Source organism: Lampetra fluviatilis, unplaced genomic scaffold (assembly GCF_964198595.1).
Source record: "Lampetra fluviatilis unplaced genomic scaffold, kcLamFluv1.1 SCAFFOLD_1179, whole genome shotgun sequence".
Classification (NCBI taxonomy): Eukaryota; Metazoa; Chordata; class Hyperoartia; order Petromyzontiformes; family Petromyzontidae; genus Lampetra; species Lampetra fluviatilis.
In genome coordinates, this window is record NW_027620658.1 from 10,001 (window position 1) to 25,144 (window position 15,144).

General features: G+C 50.2%; 1 protein-coding gene across 1 annotated transcript in view; it reads left to right on the top strand.

Annotated features, from left to right (window-relative positions):
- The window catches only part of LOC144954206 (fibroblast growth factor receptor 1-like), a gene marked incomplete at its 5' end in the record, with an annotated part of 10,486 nt that extends 4,267 nt beyond the window's left edge, over positions 1 to 6,219 (top strand). The window contains 3 exons of the mRNA XM_078884760.1: positions 2,064 to 2,201; positions 2,675 to 2,780; positions 5,671 to 6,219. Of these exons, the coding sequence (XP_078740886.1) occupies positions 2,064 to 2,201; positions 2,675 to 2,780; positions 5,671 to 6,207 (781 nt within the window). The remainder of the gene's footprint in view (positions 1 to 2,063; positions 2,202 to 2,674; positions 2,781 to 5,670) is intronic.
- Between the last annotated feature and the right edge of the window lie 8,925 nt (positions 6,220 to 15,144).

Below are 15,144 nucleotides of genomic sequence, written 5' to 3' on the forward strand. Positions count from 1 at the left end.
CTGTGTGTCTGTGTCTCTGTGTCTCAGTGTCTCAGTGTGTCTGTGTCTCTGTGTGTCTGTGTCTCTGTGTCTCTGTGTCTCTGTGTGTCTGTGTCTCTGTGTCTCAGTGTCTCAGTGTCTCTGTGTCTCTGTGTCTCTCTGTGTGTCTCACCAGCTGGTCGTTCGGAGTGCTCCTGTGGGAGACGTTCACTCTGGGTGGATCTCCCTATCCCGGAATTCCTGTGTCTCAGTGTCTCTGTGTCTCTGTGTCTCTGTGTCTCTGTGTCTCAGTGTCTCAGTTTCTCTGTGTCTCAGTGTGTCTGTGTCTCTGTGTCTCTGTGTCTCTGTGTCTCTGTGTGTCTGTGTGTCTGTGTCTCACCAGCTGGTCGTTCGGAGTGCTCCTGTGGGAGACCTTCACTCTGGGTGGATCTCCCTATCCCGGCATCCCTGTGTCTCAGTGTCTCAGTGTCTCTGTGTCTCTCTCTGTGTGTCTGTGTCTCTGTGTCTCACCAGCTGGTCGTTCGGAGTGCTCCTGTGGGAGACCTTCACTCTGGGTGGATCTCCCTATCCCGGCATCCCTGTGTCTCTGTGTCTCTGTGTGTCTGTGTCTCTGTGTCTCTCTCTGTGTCTCTCTGTCTCTCAGTGTCTCTCTCTGTGTGTCTGTGTCTCTGTGTCTCACCAGCTGGTCGTTCGGAGTGCTCCTGTGGGAGACCTTCACTCTGGGTGGATCTCCCTATCCCGGCATCCCTGTGTCTCTGTGTGTCTGTGTCTCTGTGTCTCTCTCTGTGTCTCTCTGTCTCTCAGTGTCTCTCTCTGTGTGTCTGTGTCTCTGTGTGTCTCTGTGTCTCTGTGTCTCACCAGCTGGTCGTTCGGAGTGCTCCTGTGGGAGACGTTCACTCTGGGTGGATCTCCCTATCCCGGAATCCCTGTGTCTCAGTGTCTCAGTGTCTCAGTGTCTCTGTGTCTCTCTCTGTGTCTCAGTGTCTCTCTCTGTGTGTCTGTGTCTCTGTGTCTCACCAGCTGGTCGTTCGGAGTGCTCCTGTGGGAGACCTTCACTCTGGGTGGATCTCCCTATCCCGGCATCCCTGTGTCTCTGTGTCTCTGTGTCTCAGTGTGTCTGTGTCTCAGTGTCTCTGTGTCTCAGTGTCTCTGTGTCTCTCTCTGTGTCTCTCTGTGTCTCTGTGTGTCTGTGTCTCACCAGCTGGTCGTTCGGAGTGCTGCTGTGGGAGACCTTCACTCTGGGTGGATCTCCCTATCCCGGCATCCCTGTGTCTTTGTGTGTCTCTGTGTGTCTGTGTCTCTCTCTGTGTCTCTCTCTGTGTCTCTCTGTGTGTCTGTGTCTCTCTGTGTGTCTCAGTGTCTCTCTCTGTGTCTCACCAGCTGGTCGTTCGGAGTGCTCCTGTGGGAGACCTTCACTCTGGGTGGATCTCCCTATCCCGGCATCCCTGTGTCTCAGTGTCTCTGTGTCTCAGTGTGTCTGTGTCTCAGTGTCTCTGTGTGTCTGTGTCTCAGTGTCTCTGTGTCTCTCTCTGTGTCTCACCAGCTGGTCGTTCGGAGTGCTCCTGTGGGAGACCTTCACTCTGGGTGGATCTCCCTATCCCGGCATCCCTGTGTCTCAGTGTCTCTGTGTCTCAGTGTCTCTGTGTCTCTGTGTCTCTCTGTGTGTCTCAGTGTCTCTCTCCGTGTCTCACCAGCTGGTCGTTCGGAGTGCTCCTGTGGGAGACCTTCACTCTGGGTGGATCTCCCTATCCCGGCATCCCTGTGTCTCAGTGTCTCTGTGTCTCAGTGTGTCTGTGTCTCAGTGTCTCTGTGTCTCAGTGTCTCAGTGTCTCTGTGTCTCTCTGTGTGTCTCAGTGTCTCTCTCTGTGTCTCACCAGCTGGTCGTTCGGAGTGCTCCTGTGGGAGACCTTCACTCTGGGTGGATCTCCCTATCCCGGCATCCCTGTGTCTCTGTGTCTCAGTGTGTCTGTGTCTCTGTGTGTCTGTGTCTCTGTGTCTCTGTGTCTCTGTGTCTCAGTGTGTCTGTGTCTCTGTGTCTCTGTGTCTCTGTGTCTCTGTGTGTCTGTGTGTCTGTGTCTCACCAGCTGGTCGTTCGGAGTGCTCCTGTGGGAGACCTTCACTCTGGGTGGATCTCCCTATCCCGGCATCCCAGTGGAGGAGTTGTTTAAGCTGCTTCGTGACGGATACCGAATGGAACAGCCCAGCAACTGCAACCACGAGCTGTGAGTAGCACAACAACTGTGGTGGTGGTGGTGGTGGTGGTGGGGGTGGGGGTTGTGGTGGTGGTGGTGGTGGTGGGGGTGGGGGTTGTGGTGGTGGTGGTGGTGGGGGTGGTGGGGGTGGTGGTGGTGGTGGTGGGGGTGGTGGTGGTGGTGGGGGTTGTGGTGGTGGTGGTGGTGGTGGTGGGGGTTTTGGTGGTGGTTGTGGTGGTGGTGGTGGTGGTGGTGGGGGTTGTGGTGGTGGTGGTGGTGGTGGGGGTGGTGGTGGTGGTGGGGGTTGTGGTGGTGGTGGTGGTGGTGGGGGTGGTGGGGGTGGTGGTGCTAGAGGTGGAGATGGTGGGGGTGGTGGTTAAGGTGGATGTGGAGGTGGTGGTGGTGGTGGTGGTGGTGGGGGAGGTGGTGGTGGTGGTTGTTGTTGTGTAACCCTGTGTTGTGGTTGTTGTTGTGGTTGTTGTTGTGGTTGTTGTTGTTGACAGCTACATGATGATGCGAGACTGCTGGGCTTCGATGCCGAGCCAGAGACCCACGTTCCACCAGCTCGTGGAGGATTTGGACCGTATCCTCAGCATCACCACTCAGGATGTGAGTTGGGGGGGGGGGGTGTGTCTGTGTGTCTGTGTGTGTCTGTGTGTGTGTCTGTGTCTGTGTGTCTCTGTGTGTGTGTCTGTGTGTGTGTGTCTCTGTGTCTCTGTGTGTGTGTGTGTCTGTGTGTGTGTGTCTGTGTGTGTGTGTCTGTGTGTCTCTGTGTGTGTCTCTGTGTCTCTGTGTGTGTCTGTGTGTGTGTGTCTCTGTGTCTCTGTGTGTGTGTCTCTGTGTCTCTGTGTGTGTGTCTGTGTGTCTCTGTGGGTGTCTGTGTGTGTGTGTCTCTGTGTCTCTGTGTGTGTGTCTGTGTGTGTGTGTCTCTGTGTCTCTGTGTGTGTGTGTGTGTGTCTGTGTGTGTGTGTCTGTGTGTGTGTGTCTCTGTGTCTCTGTGTGTGTGTGTGTCTGTGTGTGTGTGTCTGTGTGTGTGTGTCTGTGTGTCTCTGTGTGTGTCTGTGTGTGTCTGTGTGTGTGTGTCTCTGTGTCTCTGTGTGTGTGTCTGTGTGTGTGTGTCTCTGTGTCTCTGTGTGTGTGTCTCTGTGTGTGTCTCTGTGTCTCTGTGTGTGTCTGTGTGTCTCTGTGTGTGTCTCTGTGTGTGTCTCTGTGTGTGACTCTGTGTCTCTGTGTGTGTCTGTGTGTCTCTGTGTGTGTCTCTGTGTGTGTCTCTGTGACTCACTGCCTCTGCCCTCCCCAGGACTACCTGGAGCTCTCTGTGTGTGTCTCTGTGTGTGTCACTCTGTGTCTGTGTATCCCTCTGTGTGTGTGTATCTGTGTCTCTGTGTGTGTGTCTCTGTGTGTGTCTCTGTGTCTCTGTGTGTGTCTGTGTGTCTCTGTGTGTGTCTCTGTGTGTGTCTCTGTGTGTGACTCTGTGTCTCTGTGTGTGTCTGTGTGTCTCTGTGTGTGTCTCTGTGTGTGTCTCTGTGACTCACTGCCTCTGCCCTCCCCAGGACTACCTGGAGCTCTCTGTGTGTGTCTCTGTGTGTGTCACTCTGTGTCTGTGTATCCCTCTGTGTGTGTCTCTGTGTGTGTCACTCTGTGTCTGTGTATCCCTCTGTGTGTGTCTCTGTGTGTCTCTCTGTGTGTCTCTGTGTCTCTGTGTCTCTCTCTCTCTGCGTGTGTCTCTGTGTCACTGTATCTCTGTGTGTGTCTCTCTGTGTCTCTCTGTGTGTCTCTCTCTGACTCTGTGTCTCTCTGTGTGTCTCTGTGTGTCTCTCTGACTCTGTGTGTCTCTGTGTCTCTCTGTGTCTCTCTGTGTCTCTCTCTGACTCTGTGTCTCTCTGTGTGTCTCTCTGACTCTGTGTCTCTCTGTGTGTCTCTCTGACTCTGTGTCTCTCTGTGTGTGTCTGCCTCTCCCTCCGCCAGGACTACCTGGAGCTCTCTCTGTGTCTCTGTGTGTGTCTCTCTGTGTGTCTCTGTGTCTCTGTGTGTCTCTGTGTCTCTCACTGACTCTGTGTCTCTGTGTGTCTCTGTGTCTCTCTCTGACTCTGTGTCTCTGTGTGTGTCTCTCTGTGTGTCTCTCTGACTCTGTGTCTCTGTGTGTGTCTCTCTGTGTGTCTCTCTGACTCTGTGTCTCTCTGTGTGTCTCTCTGACTCTGTGTCTCTGTGTGTGTCTCTCTGTGTGTCTCTCTGACTCTGTGTCTCTGTGTGTGTCTCTCTGTGTCTCTGTGTGTGTCTCTCTGTGTCTCTCTTTGACTCTGTGTCTCTCTGTGTGTGTCTGCCTCGCCCTCCGCCAGGACTACCTGGAGCTCTCTGTGTGTCTCTGTGTGTGTCTCTCTGACTCTGTGTCTCTCTGTGTGTCTCTCTGTGTCTCTCTCTGACTCTGTGTCTCTGTGTGTGTCTCTCTGACTCTGTGTCTCTCTGTGTGTCTCTTTGACTCTGTGTCTCTCTGTGTGTGTCTAACTCGCCCTCCGCCAGGACTACCTGGAGCTCTCTGTGTGTCTCTGTGTGTGTCTCTCTGTGTGTCTCTGTGTCTCTCTCTGACTCTGTGTCTCTGTGTGTGTCTCTCTGTGTGTCTCTCTGACTCTGTGTCTCTCTGTGTGTCTCTCTGACTCTGTGTCTCTCTGTGTGTCTCTCTGTGTGTCTCTCTGACTCTGTGTCTCTGTGTGTGTGTCTCTGTGTGTCTCTCTGACTCTGTGTCTCTCTGTGTGTCTCTGCCTCGCCCTCCGCCAGGACTACCTGGAGCTCTCTGTGTGTCTCTGTGTGTGTCTCTCTGACTCTGTGTCTCTCTGTGTGTGTCTCTCTGTGTGTCTCTCTGACTCTGTGTCTCTCTGTGTGTCTCTCTGACTCTGTGTCTCTCTGTGTGTGTCTAACTCGCCCTCCGCCAGGACTACCTGGAGCTCTCTGTGTGTCTCTGTGTGTGTCTCTGTGTGTCTCTGTGTGTGTGTCTCTGTGTGTGTGTCTCTGTGTGTGTCTCTCTGTGTGTCTCTCTGTGTCTCTCTATGACTCTGTGTCTCTGTGTGTGTCTCTCTGTGTGTGTCTAACTCTCCCTCCGCCAGGACTACCTGGAGCTCTCTGTGTGTGTGTCTCTGTGTGTGTCTCTCTGTGTCTCTGTGTGTGTGTCTCTGTGTGTGTGTCTCTCTGTGTGTCTCTGTGTGTGTCTCTCTGTGTCTCTCTCTGACTCTGTGTCTCTCTGTGTGTCTCTCTGACTCTGTGTCTCTCTGTGTGTCTCTCTGACTCGCCCTCCGCCAGGACTACCTGGAGCTCTCTGTGTGTGTGTCTCTGTGTGTGTCTCTCTGTGTCTCTGTGTGTGTGTCTCTGTGTGTGTGTCTCTGTGTGTGTGTCTCTCTGTGTGTCTCTGTGTGTGTCTCTCTGTGTCTCTCTATGACTCTGTGTCTCTCTGTGTGTCTCTCTGACTCTGTGTCTCTCTGTGTGTGTCTAACTCGCCCTCCGCCAGGACTACCTGGAGCTCTCTGACCCTGTGGATCTGCTCCAGGTCAACTCTGTCCGTGGTGCAGACCGCACCTCCACCACCTCCACCACCTCCACCACCTCCTCCACCTCCTCCACCTCCTCCACCTCCTCCACGTCGTCAGGAGACGATTCTGTCTTCTCTCACGATCAGCATCATCAGCAGCATCATCAGCATCAGCATCATCATCAGCATCAGCAGCAGCAGCAGCATCAGCACACTGCCCTTGCACCAGGCACCACCAACCAACCCCCAGCCTCCCATCGGCATCATCATCATCAGCAGCATCATCAGCAGCATCAGCAGCAGCAGAATCATCATCATCAGCAGCAGCAGCGGCAGCAACAGCAGCAGAATCATCATCAGCAGCAGCATCAGCAGCAGCAGCGGCAGCAACAGCAGCAGCATCATCAGCAGCAGATTCATCATCATCAGCAGCAGCAGCTGATTCACCATCAGCAGCAGAATCATCATCAGCAGCAGCAGCAGCAGCAGCCGCAACAGCAGCATCCGCAGCTGTAGCAACAGCAGCATCAGCAGCAGCATCATCAGAAGCATCATCAGTAGCAACATCATCAGCATCATCAGCAGCATCAGTAGCATCATCAGCAGCATCAGTAGCAGCATCAGCAGCACCAGTAGCATCATCAGTAGCAGCATCATCAGTAGCAGCATCAGTAGCAGCATCAGCAGCACCAGTAGCATCATCAGTAGCAGCATCATCAGCATCAGCATCAGCATCATCAGCATCAGTAGCAGCATCAGCAGCAGCAGCATCATCAGCATCAGCATCATCAGTAGCAGCATCATCAGTAGCATCATCAGTAGCAACATCATCAGTAGCATCATCAGTAGCAACATCATCAGCATCATCAGCAGCATCAGTAGCAGCATCAGTAGCATCAGCATCATCAGTAGCAGCATCATCAGTAGCAGCATCAGTAGCAGCATCATCAGCATCAGCATCATCAGTAGCAGCAGCATCAGTAGCAGCATCAGTAGCAGCATCATCAGCATCAGCATCATCAGTAGCAGCAGCATCAGTAGCAGCATCAGTAGCAGCAGCATCAGCATCATCAGTAGCAGCATCATCAGCATCATCATCATCAGCAGCATCATCAGTAGCAGCATCATCAGCAGCAGCATCATCAGTAGCAGCATCATCAGCAGCAGCATCATCAGCATCAGCATCATCATCAGAAGCATCAGCTACATCATCAGCATCATCATCATCAGCAGCAGCAGCAGCATCATCAGAAGCATCAGCTACATCATCAGCATCATCATCAGCATCAGCAGCAGCAGCATCGTCAGCAGCATAATCATCATCGGCAGTATCATCATCATCAGCTGCATCAATATATTACCAGCAGCCACTCATCCACTCACTCAACCACTCACTCATTCACGCACTTACTCACTTACTCACCCACTCACCCACTTACTCACTCACCCACTCACTCACCCACTCACCCACTCACTCACCCACCCACTCACTCACCCACTCACTGACCCACCCACTCACTCACCCACTCACCTACTCACTCACCCACTCACTCACCCACTCACTTACTCACTCACCAACTCACTCACTCACCCACCCACTCACCCACTCACTCGCCCACTCACTCACCCACCCACTCACTCACCCACTCACTCACCCACTCACTGACCCACCCACTCACTCACCCACTCACTCACTCACCCACCCACTCACTCACCCACTCACTCACCCACTCACTGACCCACCCACTCACTCACCCACTCGCTCACTCACCCACTCACCCACTCACCCACTCACTCACCCACCCACTCACCCACTCACCCACTCACTCACCTACCCACTCACCCACTCACTCACTCACCCACCCACTCACCCACTCACCTACCCACTCACCCACTCACTCACCCACCCACTCACCCACTCACCCACTCACTCACTCACTCACCCACTCACTCACTCACCCACTCACCCACTCACCCACCCACTCACCCACTCACCCACCCACTCACCCGCTCACTCACCCACCCACTCACCCACTCACCCACCCACTCACCCGCTCACTCACCCACCCACTCACCCACTCACCCACCCACTCAGCAGCGTCTATGAAGGCTACCGGCACTGTGGCTACACACACAGAGGGGTGGGTGGCCAGCACCACCACAACCACCACCACAACCACCACAACAACCACCACCACCACCACTACCACCACAACCTCTACCACCACCACCACTATCATCACCACCACCACTATCATCACCACCACTACCACCACCACTACCATCACCACCACTACCACAACCACCACCACAACCACCACCACAACAACCACCACCACAACCACCACAACCACCACGCCCGGCCGCCTTTGTCTCCCCCCGTGTGGCACACACACACACACGCATACAGAGACTCACACACAGACACACACACACACATAGACACACAGACACACACACAGACACACATAGACACACAGACACAGACACACACAGTCACACACACACACAGACACACACACACACAGACACACACACAGACACACACAGAGACACACACACAGACACACACAGTCACACACACAGCCACACAGACAAAGACACACACACACACAGACACACACAGACACACACACAGACACACAAACACACACACACAGACAGACAAAGACACACACACACACAGACACACACACTAACACACACACACACACAGACACACACTAACACACACACACAGACACACACAGACACACACACACAGACAGACACACACACACTCACACACACAGACACACACACACAGACACACACACAGACACACTCACGCACACACAGACACACACATAGACAGACACACTCACACACACAGACACACACACACAGACACACACACAGACACACTCACGCACACACAGACACACACATAGACACACACTCACACACACAGACACACACAGACACACACTAACACAGACACACACACACACACAGACATGCGCGTGTGTGTGTGTGTGTGTGAATGTGTTGCACAGACACACACACAGACACACACAGACACACACTAACACACACACACACAGACACACACACTCACACACACAGACACACACAGACACACACTAACACAGACACACACACACACAGACATGCGTGTGTGTGTGAATGTGTTGCACAGACACACACACAGACACACACAGACACACACACACACAGACACACACATAGACACACACTCACACACACAGACACACACAGACACACACTAACACAGACACACACACACAGACATGCGCGTGTGTGTGTGTGTGTGTGAATGTGTTGCACAGAGGAGTTGTGCAACTTGGTTGAACTTCGTACGCGATTTTTTTAAATAGATTTTTATATTCACCCCGATGCCTAGATAATGCAGTATTTTTGTAAACACACTCATATGTACACACTCATATGTACACACTCATATGTACACACTCATATGTACACACACACACGTGTACACACACACACACACTCATGTATACACACACTCACATGTACACACACACACACGTGTACACACACTCATATGTACACACTCATATGTACACACACTCATGTGTACACACACACACTCATATGTACACACACACACGTGTACACACACTCATATGTACACACTCATATGTACACACACTCATATGTACACACACACACTCATGTACACACACTCATGTGTACACACACTCATGTACACACACTCATATGTACACACTCATATGTACACACACAGTGACACACACTCGTTCGTGTGCAACTATACACAGACATTAAAGTTGTGGGCTTTGTTGATAGTGATGGTGATGATGATGGTGATGATGGTAGTGATGGTGATGATGATGATGATGATGGTGATGATGGTGATGATGATGGTGATGATGGTGATGATGGTGATGATGGTGATGATGATGGTGATGATGGTAGTGATGGTGATGATGGTAGTGATGATGGTGATGATGGTGATGATGGTGATGATGGTGATGATGGTGATGATGATGATGATGATGGTGATGATGGTGATGATGGTGATGATGGTGATGATGATGATGATGGCGATGATGGTGATGATGGTGATGATGATGATGATGATGATGGTGATGATGGTGATGATGGTGATGATGGTGATGATGGTGATGATGGTGATGATGGTGATGATGGTGATGATGATGATGATGTTGGTGATGATGGTGATGATGTTGGTGATGATGGTGATGATGGTGATAGTGATGGCGATGATGATGTTGATGATGTTGATGATGGTGATGATGATGGTGATGATGGTGATGATGATGGTGCTGATGGTGATCATTGACTGTGATGATTGATTATGATGATGGTGATGATGATTTATTGTGATGATGGTGATGATGGTGATGATGGTGATAGTGATGGTGATGATGGTAGTGATGATGATGTTGGTGATGATGGTGATGATGGTAGTGATGATGATGATGATGTTGGTGATGATGGTGATGATGGTGATAGTGATGGCGATGATGATGTTGATGATGGTGAGGATGATGGTGCTGATGGTGATTATTGATTGTGATGATTGTGATGGTGGTGATGATGATGATGGTGATGATAGTGGTGATGATGGTGGTGATGATTGTGATGGTGGTGATGATGATGATGGTGATGATAGTGGTGATGATGGTAGTGATGATGATGATGATGTTGGTGATGATGGTGATGATGGTGATAGTGATGGTGATGATGATTATGTTGATGGTGAGGATGATGTTGATGATGATGATAGTAGTGATGTTGATGATGTTGATAGTGATGATGTTGATAGTGATGATGATGTTGGTGATGATGGTGATGATGATGATGGTGATGATGGTGATGTTGGTGATGATGATGGTGATGATGATGGTGGTAATGATGATGATGTTGATGATGATGTTGATGATAGCGATGATGGTCATGATGATGACGATGATAGCGATGATGTTGATGATGATGTTGATGATGATGTTGATGATGATGTTGATGATGATGTTGATGATGATGTTGATGATGATGTTGATGATGATGTTGATGATGATGTTGATGATGATGTTGATGATGATGTTGATGATGATGTTGATGGTGATGATGTTAGTAACGATGATTATCGATGTTACGGTTACTATATACACATCTTCTATATATAAACACACACACATGTACACACACACACACATGTACACACACACACACATGTACACACACACATGTACACACACACACACATGTACACACACACACACATGTACACACACACACACATGTACACACACACAGAGACACACACACATGTACACACACACACATGTACACACACACACACATGTACACACACACACACATGTACACACACACAGAGACACACACACATGTACACACACACACATGTACACACACACACACATGTACACACACACACACATGTACACACACACAGAGACACACACACATGTACACACACACACACATGTACACACACACATGTACACACACATGTACACACACACACACATGTACACACACACAGAGACACACACACAGAGACACACACACACATGTACACACACACACATGTACACACACACACATGTACACACACACACATGTACACACACACACATGTACACACACACAGAGACACACACACACACACATGTACACACACACACAGAGACACACACACACATGTACACACACACACATGTACACACACACACACATGTACACACACACACATGTACACACACACACATGTACACACACACACACATGTACACACACACACACATGTACACACACACACATGTACACACACACACACATGTACACACACACACATGTACACACACACACACATGTACACACACACACATGTACACACACACACACACATGTACACACACACACATGTACACACACACACATGTACACACACACACATGTACACACACACACACATGTACACACACACAGAGACACACACACATGTACACACACACACATGTACACACACACACATGTACACACACACACATGTACACACACACACACATGTACACACACACACATGTACACACACACACACACATGTACACACACACACATGTACACACACACACACGTACACACACACACATGTACACACACACACACACATGTACACACACACACATGTACACACACACACATGTACACACACACACATGTACACACACACACACATGTACACACACACACATGTACACAAACACACATGTACACACACACACACACATGTACACACACACACATGTACACACACACACATGTACACACACACACACATGTACACACACACAGAGACACACACACACATGTACACACACACACACATGTACACACACACACACATGTACACACACACACATGTACACACACACACATGTACACACACACACACACATGTACACACACACACATGTACACACACACACACACATGTACACACACACACACACATGTACACACACACACACATGTACACACACACACATGTACACACACACACATGTACACACACACACACACATGTACACACACACACACACATGTACACACACACACACATGTACACACACACACATGTACACACACACACATGTACACACACACACACATGTACACACACACACATGTACACACACACACACACATGTACACACACACACACATGTACACACACACATGTACACACACACACATGTACACACACACACATGTACACACACACACACATGTACACACACACACATGTACACACACACACACACATGTACACACACACACATGTACACACACACACATGTACACACACACACACATGTACACACACACAGAGACACACACACATGTACACACACACACATGTACACACACACACATGTACACACACACACATGTACACACACACACACATGTACACACACACATGTACACACACACACACGTACACACACACACACATGTACACACACACACATGTACACACACACACACACACATGTACACACACATGTACACACACACACATGTACACACACACACATGTACACACACACACACATGTACACACACACACACATGTACACACACACACATGTACACACACACACATGTACACACACACACACATGTACACACACACACATGTACACACACACACACACATGTACACACACACACACACATGTACACACACACATGTACACACACACATGTACACACACACACACATGTACACACACACACGTACACACACACACATGTACACACACATGTACACACACATGTACACACACACATGTACACACACACACATGTACACACACACACATGTACACACACACACATGTACACACACACATGTACACACACACACACATGTACACACACACACACATGTACACACACACACATGTACACACACACACACACATGTACACACACACACACATGTACCCACACACACATGTACACACACACACACACATGTACACACACACATGTACACACACACATGTACACACACACACACATGTACACACACACACACACATGTACACACACACATGTACACACACACACACATGTACACACACATATGTACACACACACATGTACACACACACACACACATGTACACACACACACACATGTACACACACACACATGTACACACACACATGTACACACACACATGTACACACACACATGTACACACACACATGTACACACACACACACACACATGTACACACACACAGAGACACACACACATGTACACACACACACATGTACACACACACACATGTACACACACACATGTACACACACACACACATGTACACACACACACACATGTACACACACACACATGTACACACACACACACACATGTACACACACACACACATGTACCCACACACACATGTACACACACACACACACATGTACACACACACATGTACACACACACATGTACACACACACATGTACACACACACACACATGTACACACACACACACACATGTACACACACACACACATGTACACACACACACACACATGTACACACACACATGTACACACACACACACACATGTACACACACACATGTACACACACACATGTACACACACACATGTACACACACACACACATGTACACACACACACACACATGTACACACACACACACATGTACACACACACATGTACACACACACACACATGTACACACACACAGAGACACACACACATGTACACACACACACACACATGTACACACACACACACACATGTACACACACACATGTACACACACACACACACATGTACACACACACACACACATGTACACACACACACACACATGTACACACACACATGTACACACACACACACACATGTACACACACACACACACATGTACACACACACACACAGTGTTTCCGCGTAACAAATAAAGACCAAAGGTGACGTCACCGACCCAGCTGTGTCGTGCGTGACGTCACTCACCGGTGACGTCACTCGACGTGACGTCACAGCCCTGCTAGAGGCTACCTGGGCGAGCTTTGTCTGTGTCTCAGCACTTGCCCCTGCTAGAGGCTACCTGGGGGAGCTTTGTCTGTGTCTCAGCACTTGCCCCTGCAGCCCTGCTAGAGGCTACCTGGGGGAGCTTTGTCTGTGTCTCAGCACTTGCCCCTGCAGCCCTGCTAGAGGCTACCTGGGGTGGCTTTGTCTGTGTCTCAGCACTTGCCCCTACAGCCCTGCTAGAGGCTACCTGGGGTAGCTTTGTCTGTGTCTCAGCACTTGCCCCTGCAGCCCTGCTAGAGGCTACCTGGGGGAGCTTTGTCTGTGTCTCAGCACTTGCCCCTGCAGCCCTGCTAGAGGCTACCTGGGGCGGCTTTGTCTGTCTCAGCACTTGCCCCTGCAGCCCTGCTAGAGGCTACCTGGGCCAGCTTTGTCTGTGTCTCAGCACTTGCCCCTGCAGCCTTGCTGGAGGCTACCTGGGGGAGCTTTGTCTGTGTGTCTCAGCACTTGCCCCTACAGCCCTGCTAGAGGCTACCTGGGGGAGCTTTGTCTGTGTCTCAGCACTTGCCCCTGCAGCCCTGCTAGAGGCTACCTGGGGCAGCTTTGGTGTGGACTAATCTCCATCTGTTCCATCTCACTCACCCCCCCCCCCCTCTCTCTGTGACACAGTGAGTGCACTAATCTCCATCTGTTCCATCTCACTCACCCCCCCCCCCTCTCTCTGTGACACAGTGTGTGGACTAATCTCCATCTGTTCCATCTCACTCACCCCCCCCCCCTCTCTCTCTGACACAGTGAGTGCACTAATCTCCATCTGTTCCATCTCACTCACCCC